The sequence below is a fragment of the Gavialis gangeticus genome, unplaced genomic scaffold, assembly GCF_001723915.1.
Source record: "Gavialis gangeticus isolate Ggan-Ray unplaced genomic scaffold, GavGan_comp1, whole genome shotgun sequence".
Classification (NCBI taxonomy): domain Eukaryota; kingdom Metazoa; phylum Chordata; order Crocodylia; family Gavialidae; genus Gavialis; species Gavialis gangeticus.
In genome coordinates this window covers 41,002,321-41,014,103 of record NW_017728994.1, presented here as the reverse complement: position 1 = coordinate 41,014,103, position 11,783 = coordinate 41,002,321, and the positions used below count along the sequence as shown (strand labels likewise).

The 11,783-nt window shown below is 38.8% G+C and overlaps 1 protein-coding gene across 1 annotated transcript in view; it reads left to right on the top strand.

Moving 5' to 3' along the window:
- The window catches only part of MARCH5 (membrane associated ring-CH-type finger 5), a 58,005-nt gene extending 46,318 nt beyond the window's left edge, over window positions 1–11,687 (top strand). The window contains exons 3-6 of the mRNA XM_019502648.1: window positions 3,721–3,851; window positions 5,570–5,753; window positions 6,160–6,326; window positions 10,325–11,687. Of these exons, the coding sequence (XP_019358193.1) occupies window positions 3,721–3,851; window positions 5,570–5,753; window positions 6,160–6,326; window positions 10,325–10,441 (599 nt within the window). The 3' untranslated portion in view covers window positions 10,442–11,687. The remainder of the gene's footprint in view (window positions 1–3,720; window positions 3,852–5,569; window positions 5,754–6,159; window positions 6,327–10,324) is intronic.
- The last annotated feature ends 96 nt before the right edge of the window (window positions 11,688–11,783 follow it).

Here is an 11,783-nt window from a genome sequence, read left to right as displayed (position 1 = left end):
TGAGATCATCATGCTGCAAAAGGCTATTTCAACAATAGTAAAGGATCTGTTATGTCCCGGTTGCCAGGAGAAACAAAGTGGAACAGCCAAATGGCATGCCTTTTTATAGTTCAGAAAAGAGTTGAGTTTTACATGAATATTATAGATGAGCTCAAGAATGGCATTCAGGACAACATAATCAAAATAACCAGGAACATACAGCTGTGCAAAGAGACGAAGCACCTGTCAGCATGTAAAACCAACAGAAGCATTCCAGAAGGAGCACACCACAGTTTAAGATGTAACACGAGTGGCTATTTACAATACGTAATGAAGATCTGAAACCATATGCAAAATTGATCAAGTCTAGCTTTGAAGATTGTGTGATTCTAGTTTACTTACTAGCCTATATTACATAAACAATACAGGGAGGTGAATTTAAATGCAGAACAAAAAGTATTTTTGATAGTGGGTTTTGCAAGAACTTTTGCCATGGATACTTCAGTTCCAGATGCATGAAAGTCCCAACCTTAAGTTGTTCCTTTAAAGTTATGAGGATGATTGTAAAATCAGCAACCTTGGTGGCCTTCATTGAAAAAATACTTAGATTTGAAACCTGTTACATTTGCGACTCATCTGCAACTATGTGAAACATCTGCTTCAGTAGAAAGAATGTTTCTTGAATTTTAGTTTCATCTAGAATAAACAGGAGTGGAGAAAGTAGATAAATTTGTAATGTGCTATAAAATGCTTACTGCCCAAGCAGGTGAAAAAGAACTAGATTCTGAATCCGAATAGTGAAGAACAGAGTGAAGCGTAATGTGAAGTGCATATTTTTTGTTTACCTTTCACGGATTAAATATTATTTAAGTGTATCAAAAGCAAGATTTTTTTTTTGTTTTCAAGAATAAAATTTTATTTTTAAATATCTTCATTTTTTCATCTTTTTTTCCTTACAACTGTATTTCACTTTTCAGTAACTTGCTTTGAATGTGTATAAAGGATGGTATTAATTAGTAGCCAGTGTATATATCTACACAAGACATTTACTGCAGAGCAGACTAATTAGCTCTGCAGTAAATGTCTTGGCATCTACAAGTGTGGCCCTTGTAGGCCTCAGGAATATAATAAACTTTGTAGTTTATGGCTTGTCCTTGTAAATTCAAGTGCTGTCCTGCTGCAGAGTTTTTTACTTTGCAGCAATGCACATATAGGTGCTGATACAACACAGCTGGCTGGGGCATGAGGGTGCTTCATTGTGGGGGCTGCCTGCTGACTAGTGCTGCACTAGAGCACCTTTATGCCCCAGCCATCCCCTCTGCAGCACGTTGAGTTAGGTTAGAGCAGCCCCAGGCTGGCAGACTGACTCCCTGGGTCCCCTGCCAGGGTTGCTCCAACCCAGCTCAATGTGATGCAGTCCAGGGCACATGTGTAGCACAGCACCTGGGAGCAATACTATGCTGGAGTTTGTGTCACTTCAATATGCATGTGTAGACGTGCCCAGTAAGTATATGTGTTAGCCTAGGATCTGCAAATTTTAAGCACTATATAACACTAGAGGTTTAGGTTCTTTGCCTTCTGGATGCAATCTTTATATGCCAAAAATATGTAGGGAATTTTTGAAGGATGTTGGAGAATAATAATTACACTTGAAATGATAGACATGACTTTGAGGACCTGCTCTCTTACAGACAGATCTCTTCTGTATGAAAAATTGACTTCCAAATTAAATGCCAGTGTCCTAAAATGCACTGAGGATTATTACAAAGGTTTTATGCATAATTTACCAAATTTAGAACTGATTTCAATTTGCTGTCATAAAATCTCTCAATCATAATTTAATATTAATGCAGACTAAAATGAAACAGTTTTGTGGGATTTATTATCTTCCATCTATCTAGTCTGCTATTAAAGGAGTGGTATATTAAAGACTATATTGGAATTGGTAATACTTACTTCTAAAGAGGACTTTGAGATGAGGAAAAAACCTTTTGAGTTTTTGGTATAGAATAATTATGTATGCTTGATTAAAATATGAAGTTACCCATACACATTTTATAGGCAAAGATAAGTAGTTATACATACTTATAATTGAATTGTAGAGTAGTCTTGATCTTGAAAAATCTGAAATGATTTGAAAACTAAATTCCTGTATATGAAAGTAGAGAGAACACTGTAACAGCTTGTACTACTAATCAGAAACATTCTGATTGCTTTGCCCATCAGAACATCCACTGATGACGAAGTGGTATCCCAAATATGGGTGTTAAAAGCTTAATGTCAGATTTCTAACCAATAAAAATGTCATTTATAATATTATGAGAATATAAAAATAATTGAAATCAAACATAATTTTAAAGTGATGTGATGTGATATATGTGGGTCTTGAGGAGACCCTAAGGTCTCCTATATCCCTACTGTAGTGTAAAATATGAAGAAACAGAAAAAAGGTAGAACAGATTAGATATGAACTAACTTGAAAAGCTTTGGTTTTGATAAGGGTCTTTGAGCAGTGTATTCTACTTTTCTCCCCAGATAATTGTTTCTGTTTTTAATTCCCTGATGATATTTGTTTTAGAAGGGTCTCTTTATTGGGCATGAAAAAGTATTAGAAGCAGAGGTGACCTGAGCAGGGTGTGGGGCCTAAGGCAAATCAGCCTGTGGTGCCCTGCTCCGGGATGTAAGGAAGCTGGGACGGGGTACCGAGCAGCCGGACATGCTGGACTGGGGGGAGGGGGAGGGGAGGAGGGTGCTGCTGAGCGGCTGGATGTGAAGCTGGCAGCAGCAGCCACTCCACCCAGCTCCACAGGGGCCCCCAAAGAAGGGGGCTGGGGGCAGTTGCCCCAGTTCACCCCCCCCCCACCCCCGTAGGGATGGCCCTGATTAGAAGTATTAGAGCCACTTCTCCTCTTTCTCCTTTCCCTTTGCAGGCATCTGTCTGTATCACCTTTGTTTAGTTTCAGCTTCACGAATTGTTTTTTCTGGTACAAATTTGTGCACAGAGAAGAAAATGGGTGTCCCCCTTCTATCACTCTTAGGAGAATGTTGTCAGGTAGGGCATGAGCCTCAAAATACAATGGCTCCCAACACAATGGTGTACTGTCTATTCATAAACTTCTGTGAAAGACACAAAATAAAACTGGAAAAAATACTTTTTCTAAAGTCATTTGGGGTTACTTCTGAAAATGAATTTTTCAATATTAATGACCTTTCAAATCCAATGTATCCTAGTATCTCCTGTAAAACAAAAAAGGTGTTAGGACAGCAGTCCTTTTAGCTTGGAAAGAAGCTACCTGAGACATTAATTATACATGTTTTTCTTCTTTGGAATAGTGAAGTACACTATTGTCCCCTCTAAATTTCCAGAAATGACACGTACAGCAGTGCAGCTGTGAGGAGGTTCTGATTTTAAAAAACTTTTAATTCATGAATGGAGTCAGTCAGTGAGGTAATGTTTGTAAGGCAATAATAAATATATTGGCCTACTACAAAATATGTGGCATATGATTATCACATGAAGCAACGGGTCAGGTAAGAAAAAAATTATTCTAATCTGAATTTCTGGTAATTTTAGCAGACTTGTGTTGAACCCTTCACTATGCATTCCTCTTTTAAAAATTCTGCCTGAAGTGTTTGGATTCAAAGTTATCATTACTAAAAATACTTTAATCTAGAAAAAAGTACATATTTTTTCAATGCACTTATATTCTGAAACCTTGTTCCCTCTCCTTTGTATTTTAGGTCCAGTTGTTTATGTCTTGGACCTTGCAGATCGACTGATCTCAAAAGCATGTCCGTTTGCTGCAGCTGGAATAATGGTGGGATCCATTTACTGGACAGCTGTCACTTATGGAGCTGTGACAGTAATGCAGGTACTGATTGAACTGCCACTGCAGGGAATCTGGTAGTTTGTAGCCAGGAGCCCAGCGCTGTGGGTTGGATGACCTCTCTTGACAGGCCAGATCCAGTTTGCATGCTATGTTTGACACCAGTGCTGTAAATGATTAAGGGTCCCAGGGAAAGGGAATGATAGCTCAAAGAAGAGAGGTTGAGATGCTGCATCCTTTAAGGTAGGAGAGGGATTTAGGCAGGAGAGAGGAATGAAGACTTTGCATTCAGTTGGGATGAAGGTCTTGAAGAAGCTGACAGTAAATTCTGCAGGCTTATCTTTGGACTAAGAGTTAATTTACTAATGTAGAAATATTGTCAGTGGTAAATTCAGCTAAGAAAATTAGTGTTACAGGCTCAGGTGAATGGTCTAACCATTAGTAATTTTGGAAATTCAAGATAGCTCTGTTTACATGATTGGAAACATTTGTAAAAGTACTACATGGAGTTCCACTAGTTATCTTGACAGTCGTTTCTGACCAACCATTGTAGCCATCCTGTTGAATTGTTGCTTTAAAAAATAAATCTGATTTTAAATGGTCTGTTTTGTGTTTTGTGCCAAATTAAATTTGCCAGCTTTGCATTTGTTTTGTTAACACTTTGGGATAGCTGTTATCAAAGAACTGCTTTAAATGATTGTTGTATTTTGGACTGTTCTATTTTGTCCAGGTCAGGCAAAAGTCTACGCTTTCTAGAATTGTATCAGTGATTGTGTTAGATTTTGTCAGTTTTGTTGCACAAGACCCAGAGAACAGCTACACTTCTAGAAAACTGCTATCAGCTGACACAAACATCTAAGATAATAAGTCTATAAAACTGCATATTTGAACAAGTGCTTACATCTCGGCAAATAACTAAATCTGAGTGGAGCTGAATCTTCTGAATACGAACTGTTTTCCGTAGAAGGGTTGAAGTGTTGGAACAGTGATGTGAAAAAATACAGAACTCTTTTATTTTAATTATTGGTTCTTGGACCATTCAGTAATGGAATTATATACTTAAATATTTTACTTTAAAACAGTTGGAGTATAAGCATAATTGCATATTGTACTGCATAGTATAAACAACTGATCTTTTGTTTTAAATGTTGATAATTTACTTGACCAGATATGTATTACTGCTGCCCAAATACTGTACCTCATTCTGCAGCGCACAGAGAAGGACTACCCATTACTAATGTTACACCCTCTGGCACATTCTGCTTTTAAATAGTAATCATCAGTCATCTTGGGGTCCATTAACTGAATCAAAGAATTCAACTGTCATTTAAATTGTAACATAGGAAGAGGTTTTAATCCCAAGTCTTTATATGTACCCTTGGGAGTTTTAGTTTTAACTTTAAATGTATGTGAAGGAGAGATTATATGTAATCATCACTCAGACTGCATAGAAGTCTGAGATGGTAAGTCTGGGGTAGTTAGTAAGTTGAGTAACTCACTATTGGAAGATGAGTTTTTCATGAACTGGAACTGGTAGCTCTCCAACAGGAAATTTGATAATCAGGTGAGAGCACCAAATGAGAACTTGAAGAATAATCTTGTTTATTGTATCTGATGTTTTTAAGTCCCAGTTGCATGGGCCATTTCAAACTAACCAATCCAGTTTTTCAAAACTTGACTTTTTTTTTAAGAATATGCAATATACAGTAGCCATCTCTCATGCATGTCTTAACCATTAAGTAAAATTTCTTTTACATTAACAGGTTGTAGGTCATAAAGAAGGTCTTGATGTCATGGAGAGAGCTGATCCATTATTTCTTTTAATTGGACTTCCCACCATTCCAGTCATGCTGATTTTGGGCAAGATGATTCGCTGGGAAGACTATGTGCTTAGACTATGGCGCAAATATTCTAACAAACTGCAAATTCTGAACAGTATATTTCCAGGTAATGCAATGAATTTTAGCTGAAAATCAAGTTTGGATTCTGCCCCTGTAAGGTAGGAGGCTGAAAGGTAGTTCTACACGCCTTCCCCCCCCGCCCCCACCTTTTTTTTTTTCTTAAGACAAAGTTTGTAATTCCTTCCCTCTTGCCCTTTGTTTAGTCTATTATAGATTGTAAACCGTTTATGGAAGGGACTTATTCTGAGTTTGTACAATGAGGGTACAGCCTACTATTTTTAATTATTGTATTGTATAAAGCTAAAGGTAATGCCCAGAAATATTAGTGAGGGATGCTTTTGAAATACTTGTTTAATTGAATAGAACTAACTACAGTCAAGTATTTACATTTTTACATTTACAGTATTTTTAGTGCTTTCTCCTCTCTAAATGACCATATGATTGTTCTGTAGGGATTGGATGTCCTGTTCCTCGTATTCCAGCAGAGGCTAACCCTTTGGCAGATCATGTCTCCGCTACTCGTATTCTGTGTGGAGCTCTAGTCTTCCCAACTATTGCTACAATAGTGGGCAAGCTGATGTTCAGCAGTGTTAATTCAAACTTGCAAAGGACAATCTTGGTAAGATTATTTTAATGTTACTTTTTAGAAATGGCAATAAAAGCTTGTGGGAGTAGAAGAAAAGAAGTAGAGGTAAACTTCTTCTTAGCAGAGTTTTAACATGGCTTTTGATTAAGGGCAGGTGACTTTTGATGAGGCGAATACTGAAGACTCCTCATCTGTATAGTGTACTGGACGTACCACTATAAATTCACTTATGATTCTAGATAGCCTGCACCCATGATTCTAGATGGGGCTGGTCTAAACAGAGGAGCAGTAATGGGGAAGGAGGATGCCATGGGTGGCTTGTAGGAATGGTAAAAATCCCAAGTCTGCAGATTTTATACATAGGATCAGCCTTTTTATTGCTCTTTGATTATGGGATGCAGTAAATGAATCTCTTACCTGTTTGATTCCTGGAAGATTTCTTTCCCAAGGGCTGCTAGTGAAAGGGGAGCCAGGAGTTTCTGTTTATACCCCTTTTTTCAGACTAAGGATTACATTCTTTTGCTATGCCTAGTGTGTAACTCAAGTGCTACGTTTATCTCTTTCACTGGTTCCTTTCTTGCTACTAGAGTCCACCCTTTTCATTCCCAATAAATAAGTTGCCCAAACACTTTTTCTATTGTATGTTCCTTCTCCTATTTGGGAAGGCTATGAGCAGTGTTGTAATAACCATTGCAGCAGATTATGGAAGGCCGTTTAACATCTCTTCCTATTTTGAGATTTGTAGCAAACCTAACTACTAAAAATTTTTAATGAAATGGGTTTGTTGTTTTATAGAAACTGAATTTGTCTTTCTCTGTGCTTGCCATGAGCAAAAGGGAATGCTCTCGAGCAAGTGTATTTTTCAATGTCTAATTAGTAATTAGTGTATGTTATTTTGGGAAAAACATATCAAAATTTGACTTCTTTCTTTAATATTGGATTGCAAACTTTGTTAAACCTTTTAAGTGAACAAAAACTTCCAGAAGGATTTATAAAACCCATCATGTAATCCTTTTATGCAATATGAAAAGTATACAGTAAACTTTGCCTCAAGTCTTCATTTGAATTTAATCTAATTTGCGTAATTTCAAATCAAATGCTGTTATCTGAATGTTTTCCCATATACCACTGTGGGTGCACATGCATCTCAGGCACTTGGGAATGGAGATGTTTTTGCCCTAGCAGAGCCTGTGCAAAGGTGTGTACTTGTTTCCTTGTGAAGCACACTGAGAGCATCCAGGGCAGCGTGATTCCAGCACTTCTGTTCCTTTCAGTTGCCTTGCCTCAAGACAGAGCTTCTGCAGTCTCATCCAGACCACATTTGGGTCTGTAGCCACCCTCAGAATATGCTTTATTCACTTTTATCCCTTAGTTTTGCACTTTTACAGGGGATTGCTCTAATTTCTGTGTCCCAGTCTGTCCTAAAGTGAGACTTGGAAGCTCCCCTTTTCTAAAATATGTGGCTTATCCAGTAGTGAGGCTCACTTGGTATCCTGACTTTCAGTCTGGGTACAGCAAGTGCTTCTACTGTTCAGAGGAATCTTGGATCCCTGGAAAGCACATCTTGTTTGCTATCAGTCAGGGTAGGAGTCTGAAAACAGTTTCCAGGTTTACCTCCTATGTAAAATTATGCAGTCAGTTTTGGTGCCAGAAAAGGTTTTCTTCCTGTAAGGAAAGACGTGGATCTTCCTATTCCAAAGGAAGGTCTTGTCCCAGGGACTCTTTGCTCTCTTCTCATCTCTACCGCTTTTGAGACTTCAAGATGGACTCCAATAAACAGATCCAAGACTTCTACAGATCCCAGTGAAGCTCAGCAACATGCCAGTACCAACACCCAATTCTGGAGTGTCCACATTTGTGGAAAGTTGAGTGCTGAGGAGCTTGTTGGTTTCTCCACTGACTTCTAGTAACCATGGATCTGACAAACACTGGCTGCTCTACTAACACACAACTCACTTCTACAGCCTCCTGCCACGCTATTTCATGAAAATTTACTTCAGGCATTGCATGACCTAAGACTCAGACTCTCTAGTGTTCGTTGGTACTGAAGCTAGGGGAACCGCTGGTCTATCAGGTACCAGCTCATACCACTTAGGGAACCATCCCTAGGTCCAGAGCTGTTAGCAGAAGTGTGGAGGTTTTCTTTCACTCAGAAGATGACCAGTTCCACATACAGTAGAACATGGATCATTTTGAATCTGGGTTGTTTATAACCCACTTAATTCACAGAGGACTGCAAAATTCAGGATGAGCTGCTCAGCTGTTTGCTGCGGCTTTTGCTGCAAAGGGTGCCACTCCTCTGATCAGCTGATACTCATTTTGTAGTCATGTGCAGCAGATGAGAAGTTGGTGCCCTATGAAACAGAAGTTGAATGAAAAAGCTAGAGCATTTCAGTGGTCCTGCATACCTATTTGTTGCACCTCTGTATCCCTCTAATTATATCACAAACCCATATCTTTTAGGGGCTGGGTTAGGGTGGGTGAGGAACCTTACCCCATGAAGTATCTACTGTATTACACTTATGCCTTTACATCCCATTGTCTCTGGCATTTGCACCATCACAGAGGGAATTTTTGGCTACGTTGACTCAATCCTGTTTCCATATGCTACAGGAGCTGCCAGCTATTTGAAAGATACCACAGATTTCCTGAAGAAATTAGCTTCCATTGGCAAGATTCTAGCTAACACCATGTTAGCTACTGTGGATGTAAACCAACAGGCACCCCTCTCCCCCAACCTCAAATGGCATCTCTCAAGAAATAAACTACCTCTTTTCTCACCAAGGCACCGGATCTTGCACTAGATGCCAGCTGTGCCCCCTTAACACAGAATACTGTCAGCACAGACCATTATAACATCTAAGGTTCATTTACATGCACCTCTATCAATGCCATATATTCCATCACCTGCTTACAGTGCCCTTCTGCTTTTTGTATTGGACAGATGAGGCAATCCCTATGTATAAGAAGGAATGAACACCAAGCTGACATCAATACCAAAACGTCAGTCAAGTCTGTGGCAGAACACTTTAACCTCTATGGACATTCCATCACTGACCTCAGTGGCTCTTGTTAGACAATAAAACTTTAAAAAAAATAACTAGAACAGGAAATTTCAAGCAAGAAATGATCCACATGCTGGATTGTGTTAAGTATGGTCTACTCTAAACTGAGGGTGTTCAAGGTGCCTTTAATTTCACAAGTGTTCATACCCCACCTTGTCCTTTCACATGCACATGATCAAGGCTTCCTGGAAATCTCATGGGCTGTTTCTTCCCCTAGCTGAAAGATTAAATGTTACCATGATTTCCACCCATAACTGCCTAATTAAATGGTGGGCTGTATTAGTATACTGTAAATCACTCAGGTGGACTGGCCAGTGGTGATCAAAGTTTGCTCCACTGCAGCCCAAGCAATCTTCTCTATAGAATGTCTTTGAACTCGTATATTTACAAGCCAGCTACCCTCTCATCCAGTCCTTTACCAAGCACTGCACATCACTGGTTCTGGATTTGGTAAATCTGTCCTAGTCATGTGTGTGACTAGAACTCCCACACCTTCTACCAGGTCCTGCTTTGGAGTCACCCCGAGTGGAATATGCATATGAACGAGCAATCAAAGGAGACAGAAGAGTCACTGGAATTCCTTGAGATTGATTGATTGTTCACATATCCACATTCTGCATCCTGCCCCCTTTCTCTTGCTGCGAGTGCCAAGGACTCTTGCATTCTACAGATGAAAGAAAACAGGTCTAGGAAGAGACATTACCCTTCATACTCTTAGAATGAGAGGAGGCAGGGCATGTGTGTGTTGTGCAGGTACTGCTAGGGCAAAGAAGTCTCCATGGTCAGTTCTTGAGACATGTAGCCACGAGAATGTTCATATGGACAACATTATCTCAGAGAACTCTAGGAACTGGTAAGTAACTCCTGCAATCAAAATAAATTGTTTTTTACAATAAGTTTAGAAGAAAACTTGATAAGACATTATATTGAAAAACTAGTTTTTCAAAATATTTCTTTTTATTTCAGGGTGGGATTGCTTTTGTTGCTATAAAAGGAGCTTTTAAAGTTTACTTCAAACAGCAGCAATACTTGCGCCAAGCTCACCGCAAAATTTTAAATTACCCTGAACAAGAAGGAGCATAAAGCTGTGATCTCCAGATGTTGTACAATCTCATCTACCAGATTCTCTCGTGTTGTATTGATTCCATCATTATTGCACAGTAGTGGAGAATTGTGATAAGCTGCTGCGCCTATTTTTTTTCTTCAAATATAATAAAGCACTTTCTTTTGTCAGTAAATCCTTTCAGAAATCACTGAATTTAAGAATGTGATTGATTTTCATTATTTTTGTGCATTTCTTTTATGATAGGCAAGCATCTGAATCATCGTCTTCACACCACTATGCTGAACTTGAAAAAAAAAATCAGCAAAAGCCCCAAACAGAACTAAAGTATAAGATGCAGTGTGCAGTTTCTTAATGTATTAACTGTATCTGCATACCTTTTATTACAGTCTTTGCACAATATTTTCATACAATGGCTATCCAGTTCAGCCTAAGGACAGCATGAAAGGAATCTCCTAAAGCAGTGGAGCTCAACCTTTTAGTGGTAGAGCTGGTGCTTGTGGGCTAACATGCCTCTCCAGTAGAAGGTGGGTTGGGGAAGAGAACGAGGAGGAAGGTGGCTGCCTGCCATAGGGAAGGAGAGAGGGAGAGAGCAAGCAGCATGGCATGGCACAGGGCAGGGAAGGGGATATGCAGGGCCAAACTTTGCTATTGATCCTCTGTACGGTGGGCCAGATCCAGTAACTTTGGGGGTTGAATCCAGCCTGCAGGCCATAGGTTAAGCACCACTGTTCAAAAGGAATTTTGCTTGAACCTTATATTGCTAAGGAAAATTATTTGGACTTCAGTCAGTAAGGATTCCCTTGGTCATAGCTGAAGTTACAAATTAGATGTGAAATAAAAAGTCTAAAATATTTTCATTAATTGGATAGCTAAGCAGAAGATGAATTGTTTTCTAAAGGGTCCACATAGCCAACTTTGCCACCTAAAGTACTAGGTGTGAAAATGAGCATGGCTGTTGATTAATTTTGTTATTGTTTGTAGTGCCTAGTATTGCTCTCTCACACTCTTTTCCTTCCTATAGAATAACTAGTATTGTATAGTATTAGCTCCATCTATTTTCTATTTACTAGAAAAATTATTTACCTGGAAAGCGAGTTTCAATCACTTATTTTTGTAATTAGTTAAAATGTTAGAAAAGCTGTTTAGTTCCCCTTTTTCAGGTCATTTTAATTATGCAGTTATCTGTTCTAGTAGAAAATGCCAGAAAATTGAAAAATAGCAGTGGACATCAGGGAAGCATCTTGGCTCTTTAGTCTGACAAAAGATTTATCCTTTAGTTCTTTTTTTATCTGTAATAAACTAAGGTAATTGCTTGCAGCCACAGAGTGTACTCTTAAAAAAAAAAAAAAAAAAAAAAAA